The sequence below is a fragment of the Centruroides sculpturatus genome, unplaced genomic scaffold, assembly GCF_000671375.1.
Source record: "Centruroides sculpturatus isolate CEXI.00-Female unplaced genomic scaffold, Cexi_2.0 scaffold680, whole genome shotgun sequence".
Classification (NCBI taxonomy): Eukaryota; Metazoa; Arthropoda; class Arachnida; order Scorpiones; family Buthidae; genus Centruroides; species Centruroides sculpturatus.
The window spans coordinates 85,041-91,840 of NW_019384843.1; the positions used below are offsets into that span (position 1 = coordinate 85,041).

Below are 6,800 nucleotides of genomic sequence, written 5' to 3' on the forward strand. Positions count from 1 at the left end.
GGCCGTATGGTACCATTAGCTAAGAGCGCGTATAAAATTCTTTTAAATTGAAATTAAATTTAAAAATTGTTTATAAACAAATGAAAATTAAAGTTAGAAAAAATTATATAAAATTTATTAAATTATATTTTAATAGGAAAGAGCTTTTAAATAATTTTTTTTAAATATAATTTTAGGACTGGGATAAATTAAAAGGTCGCGATTTACCTTCTACAACTCAAGAACTTGTAAGATCTAGACAAAGGTTTAAAGCTGCTCTTAGAAAATTGAAAATTAAGTCCATACCTAATTCCAGCTACGTTGAAAAGTATAGAGAATTTCAGATTAAAAAGGATATTCTGGATCAGGTAGTTTAATACTTTACACTTTATCTAAAAAGCATCCATTTAGATAGCCATGGTTAAGTCTAATAAATAATGTTTTAAAAAGTTTCTTTACTTAATATGTCTTTTTCTTTTATTTTTAAAGGAAAATATAGACTTGGCAAACATATGCCATAGAGAAGAGGAAAGAAGTTTCCAAGAATCTAGCAACAGGCCAGAATCTTTTAAAGAAGGATCCATAGTAAAATGTGACTCGAATATCAATACTCCCTACTTGCCTTCCAGATCTCCTGTCAATACGCACACCTTTTAGTGACTTAAAGACAATTAACGTGCCCATTAACTTATCCACATATCAAACTTCATATAAATTCATTAAATAAAATTAAAAAAAAAACATCATCATATTTTTTTAAATTAGCATTTATTTATATAAATATGAAATTACTGTATAAAATGATGTAAAGTTTTGAACTTTAATAAATTTATTTATTGATCTTAAAGTATTTGTTGGAATTTGGATGAAAACAATTTAGTAAATGAAGAGGATAAATTGTTTCCTATTGTTCCAAATTGTTCATACGTCGTATAGCTTGAACTTTAATTAAACCTGTATTCCTTATACAGGATGTTTCAAAAGTTAGATGATAAACTGTCATGAAGATTGTAGTAGAAGTCTGTAGTTTTTAAATTTTAATATTATTCTTCCACGTTCATCAGTGATGATTGATCAGTTGAAGAACGAGTGTTTATGGTAACATGCAAGTTAAAAGGCTTGAAATGTGAGAAAATTAGAGGAAATTTAAAAGGAAGTTGCGTAAGGAAGGTCTAACAGACAGGACTATTCATGAGTTGTTATGCTGGAAAGTGTTCCAGGAAGCAACTTATCGCTTTTGACTTCTGTACAGACACTGATGATCGTTACGTGAAGCACTAATTTTTTACGGCATATACTTTTAAACAAATATATTTTTTATGTTTAAATTAACTTTTCGTAATTCCAACTATTTTTCAAAATAGATAGTGACTTTTGAGACACTCTGTATATGCAATTCGTGTTTCATTTCGAAACTCCTCTTGTAAACACGACATACGGAAAAAAAAACAATATTTGTATGCAGAACTGAATACAGAACTTACGGGGCCTCGGTAAAAGTTATTAGTGGGGCCCCAAAATATTTACGACAGTGCTACGTTATACTTAAGCATGGTGTTATATGAATTTCAAATTATCTTTGTCTTTATTTATTTTAATTAATTTACATCTCCCGGGAATTTTTGAATGTCCTTCGTATAAGTGCAGGGCCTCTCTGAGAGTGGACTCTCAGTTTGAGCCGGCCCTTTTTGTATGTAACTATTACTTAATTTCTTACTATTTTTAATTTTACTCTCATTAATACTTGATGGTAAATTTAACGGAAAACAAGAAGCTACCCTACGCATAGATTAATTAACAATTCTCATCTAAATTGCTGGCAAAACTTAGATAAAATGACAATTGCTTAATCATAGAAAAGTTAAATCTAAAATAAATAAAAAAGTAACCTTTGACCCGTGAATTTCTATTTAATACGTAATTCCTATGTTTTACTTTTTGCACAGTTTAAATTTCTTATTTAAAAACGTAATCCGATTAAGATTAGGATGCATTGTTGGTGCGAAAGTTCCGCCATTTTAATTATACTTCATTTATATTTTTTAAGCCGAGGAAAAGTTTCGAAATGAAAGTAACAGGTTAATTAAACTTTAAGTCTATACAGTTATGGTATGAGATATTTGAAACACTAGGAAAGAATTTATCTTCTTTATTTACTATATTTATCTTAATTCTGTGTTTTTTTACATAATATTTTTGCATGATTTGTTCAATTCTTAAAGTATTTAAATTTTAAATTTTGCCATACATCCGGTTGCAGGATGTATGTAAAGTTTAGACAGGAACTGTAATCTAGAAAGATTTTTAAACAGCTTAGAGAGGATGCTATGGTTACTCTCTTCTATAATTTTAATTTTTACAATTTACCTGTAAGTTTAAAATATATTTTATTTATTATAATAAATTATAAATATATTTAATCGATAATTTTTCTAGCTATTTAGTTTGTACTTTAGTCAATACACATAATAAATAGAAGCTGTATACGTTTTAGTATTTGTAGTTGTAGACAAATTATATTGTTTAGATAATTTTTAGATTTTTGTATAAATTCTAAAACTGTTAGACAATTATATTTAAAGTTTTCTATAATTAAAAATAACGTTTTCTAATATATTTAGATGCTTAACGAGAACTTATGGTTATTGGGAGAAAAGGGGGATACCTTATGTTAAACCAATTCTGTTATTTGGTTCGTACGGTATACAATGGAATAAGGTAGTATTTTTGATACTAAATTTATAATTTTAATCGTAATTTTATATAATTCTAATCATATACATACAGCCTCAAGGTTATGTCGAATTAGAATGGTGTCAAAAATATGGAAGGATTTTTGGGTATAAAGCAAAGTTTCTTGACTTAAATAGTGTAAGAATATATCTTATAATCCTAAATTACGTTTCTACTTCGATAGGATTTTCGAAGGAAGAAAACCAATTTTGATTTTAGCCGAACCAGCTCTAATAAAAGACGTTTTTGTTCGCGATTTCCAAGTATTTTCGAGTCCACGAGTGAATAGAAATTTTAAAATTAATTATAAATTGAAATTGATATTATACAAATTTAAATATTTAATCGTCCAATGGTATTACAGGATTTAAAATTCGGTAATCCAATCATCGATCGAATGCTAGTCTCGCTAGATAGTGAAGAATGGAAACGTGTACGTACTATTATGACGCCGACATTCAGTTCAGGAAAAATAAAAACAGTAAAAATTCAATTCATTAGAAATATATTTTTTTAAGAAGAAATAATAATATATTTTATTATAATTATTTTTACAAAAAATAATATATTTTTTTAAATATCCGTGTTTAGATGTGCTACTTAATTAAAGAATGCGCTTTGGCATTAAAAAATAATTTCTCGTTTGAAGCAAGAAAGGAAAAGGAAATAGAATGCGGAAGGTATTCGTTAAAAAAAAAAAAGAAAAAAAAATGGAGACTTAAATTTATTTTAATTACCTTATAAATATTAACTATTTAATTTTAAATCATAATAATTAAAACCCTCATCCAGCACGAATTGAGGGATTCGTGCTGGATGATTCTATTACGCGACCGTTTAATTTATTACTTTTGTGGGCCACTTCATTAAAGAATGCCCAAGATTTTTGTAGGTTTTATTATTATTTTTTTTATTACGTTTAATGGCAGAAGACACCAATATTTATTTATTTATTTATTTAAAGGTTGTTCGGTGCATTTACGATCGACGTGATAGCTAGATGCGCTTTTGGCACCAGATTAGATTCTTTTAATGATCCCGATAATCCTTTCGTGGAAGCTGTTAGACATTTATTTAGTAAAAGAACTTGGCGGGTCACATTTGCTTGTAAGTAAGAAAAAAAAAAAAAAAACTAAAGTACCGATTAGTAACAATAATTTTCTTTTGTTTATTACTGAAAATCTTTGTTTTATTTGCAGTTTCTGTTCCGCGCTTGGCTAAATTATTTCGACTGAGCTTATTTTCGCCGAAAGTTATTTCGTTCTTCAAGCAACTCGTACTTCAGTTAATCGAAGAGCGAAAAAAGGAACCGAAAAGTGTAAAAATTTGAATATTTGCCGAAAAAAAACCGGGTTATTTTGATACGGGAATTCGGATTTTTCTCTCTTTTATTCCATAGATAAAGAAAGATTTTCTCCAATTGCTGCTAGATGCTAACGAGGAGAATGTAGAAACTAGCAACAATCAGGAACGTAGAAAAGGTAAGTTTGATTAATTTGGTAGATTCTGTTCTCTGTGTAATTAATCAGAAATTTTGTCTTTAGTTCTCTCCTTGGACGAGATTGTGGCTCAATGCATTCTGTTCATTCTGGCTGGATATCACACTACCACTAACACTCTAATATTAACAGCTTACAATCTAGCTCTTAATGAAGATTGTCAGCAGAGATTGATTGAAGAGATAGATGCCACTACGAAAAATTCGGTAATTCATTAGTGTAAATTATAAAATGATGAATGACTTCTATTCCCCGTTGAGATAATAAATATTTTACTTAATAGTTAATATTCTTTAATTATACAGCAAACTTTGTTTTTGAAATAAATAATCCGATAGGTCGAAACACAGTCACGTGATCGAAAGATAGCGAATGAAAATTAACGAATATTTAAAAATATATATATATATTCATTATTATTCATTAAATATCACGTGGCGCCATCTGCTGATAGTTTTTATCGTTATTTAAAATTAAAATGATAATTTAATCAAATTTTAATGAATGATATTTAATTATTCTTTCTGAGTATACGTAATTAATTTATATTAACGATTTAATTAAAATTGGTGATAAATTCGAATTAGTTTAATAACTAAAATTGCCGAATCGATGACGTTATTTTTTAGCGCTCTAATTTAAAATCCAATTGTTTCAGGAAGACTCGAGTTTCTCATATGTGAATGACATGAAATACTTAGAAGCTGCGATCAATGAGTCATTGAGATTTTGCTGCCCGGTTCCTAGGTAAAACGATGAAATTTAAGCATATTTTAATAGTTATCGGCCACGTATAAAAAGAAATTCGTGAATAGGATTGAAAGAAGACCAGTTCGAGATATTAAATTGAGTAACACTGAAATAGTCATACCAAAAGGGATGTTAGTAGCCGTGCCCGTTTACGCTATGCATCACAATCCAGAATGGTACAGCAATCCCGAAATTTACGATCCAACAAGGTACAAAACACAGGATTTAAGATTAAAAAAAGATCTTCGAGCGCCAATTAACTGTATTTCTTCGCGATATTTTAGATTCCTGCCAGAGAATAAATCCTTTATCGAACCTTATACCTTCCTACCGTTCGGTGCCGGCCCCAGGAAATGCTTAGGAAGAAGATTCGCCATGATGGAGATGAAAATATGTTTGATAACCCTCTTAACACATTTCAGATTCCTGAAATGCCCTTCCACTAAGGTGATTAATTAGATTCTCTTCTTTATCCATTGACCGTGATCGATTGCGAGAGATTTTTTTAAATATATATATATATATTTTTTTTTATTGTGTTTCGTAGAAATGTTTACAGAAATGCAATTAATATCCTTTAGCAGTTAAGTGGGGTGATATAAGTGTTAAGAATCTATTGAATTTTTTAGATTCCGTTACAATTTTATGGTGGATTGGGTTTACATCGACCGAAAGACGTGATGATCCGAATCGAAGAGAGAAACAGTTGAGGATTTTTATATAAATATAAATATATTTTACTATAAAATAATCTTTTTTAAAATATATTTTTATGAAATAAATAATTGTAGCTGGAATTAAGCTTATTTTTTTTTTTGAGGGGGATGAAACTCCCAAGTGTGGCATCCATATAAGTTAGCTTCTTACATAACTAAATTTACAATGAATAAATATTCGAAATTTAGAAAGAAATTTGTTAAAATTTTTCATTTAAAATGCTTCAGTTAGCTTTGAGTTTAATTAGTGTTGCTGTATATGAAGAAAAATGCATATCAAATCTTCCATTGAACGAATATGGAAATGAGTTTTAAGGTTGGAGATTCTTTCGATCCATCTAGTAGCTTGATTGTCGATGCAGAAGTCTAATTTTTTTTTTATTTTTTATTTTATTTTTTAGTTTTTTGGAAAATATTTCTCACTATAACATTATATTCTGTCTACTTTAAATTCAATTTACAGGAAACTTTATGCACTATGTTTATGTTCTTTTTTCTTTAAGTCAAAACAAATGGATGTTTTATAATATAAAAAACTTCGTTACGGTTGATTTACTTTATAAATTCATCATTTATATTAAAGTTAAATACTTATTTTATTCAATTTTATTCTAAATAAAAGATAATTATGAGTAATGGAATTATTATATAACGCTAACGAAAACAAAACTGTAACTCATAAATTAGTCTTTGAAAATTTGTAAAACAAAAATTGATTTTTTTTTCGGTTTTTTTATTTAAAATTCGGCGATTTTAAAAATGAAAATTACGAGAAATTAATTATAAAAATTCAGCAACGAGTTGCTTAACTTTCTCGGCAATATTGATAACTGCGTGTATGGCGCCATCTGTTATGATATTTTATTAAAACAAAAAAACATTTTATATTTATATAAAATGGCAAAAAGCTTAATTTGAACGGTAGGGATGAGTTTTATTAAAAAAATTGTAAATGCTAATAACGAATAAAATCGTAAGTCTGATCCTACTCGAGGTATGACACACGACCCCCTTTATCTCCCTACTCCGCCGACCTTTAACTACCAAAATTTAATAGCGTCAACCTCCCTAATACGCAAACCTCCCTGAAAAATTTCAAAAATTTTTCATCAAAAATACAGGA

The 6,800-nt window shown here is 28.4% G+C and overlaps 2 protein-coding genes across 2 annotated transcripts in view; both read left to right on the top strand.

The window, feature by feature from the left end:
- Positions 1 to 678, top strand: part of LOC111630344 — a 1,539-nt gene extending 861 nt beyond the window's left edge. The window contains exons 2-3 of the mRNA XM_023374436.1: positions 177 to 347; positions 469 to 678. Of these exons, the coding sequence (XP_023230204.1) occupies positions 177 to 347; positions 469 to 636 (339 nt within the window). The 3' untranslated portion in view covers positions 637 to 678. The remainder of the gene's footprint in view (positions 1 to 176; positions 348 to 468) is intronic.
- A 1,609-nt stretch (positions 679 to 2,287) lies between these two features.
- LOC111630345 (cytochrome P450 3A8-like) lies at positions 2,288 to 6,146 on the top strand. Its single transcript, XM_023374438.1, has 14 exons — positions 2,288 to 2,348; positions 2,601 to 2,697; positions 2,767 to 2,819; positions 2,897 to 2,993; positions 3,077 to 3,193; positions 3,304 to 3,392; positions 3,677 to 3,819; positions 3,912 to 4,030; positions 4,112 to 4,193; positions 4,257 to 4,417; positions 4,870 to 4,958; positions 5,027 to 5,170; positions 5,246 to 5,408; positions 5,591 to 6,146. Exons 1-14 carry the CDS (start codon positions 2,302 to 2,304, stop codon positions 5,669 to 5,671), a joined length of 1,482 nt encoding a protein of 493 aa, XP_023230206.1. The 5' UTR covers positions 2,288 to 2,301; the 3' UTR covers positions 5,672 to 6,146.
- Positions 6,147 to 6,800: the final 654 nt, after the last annotated feature.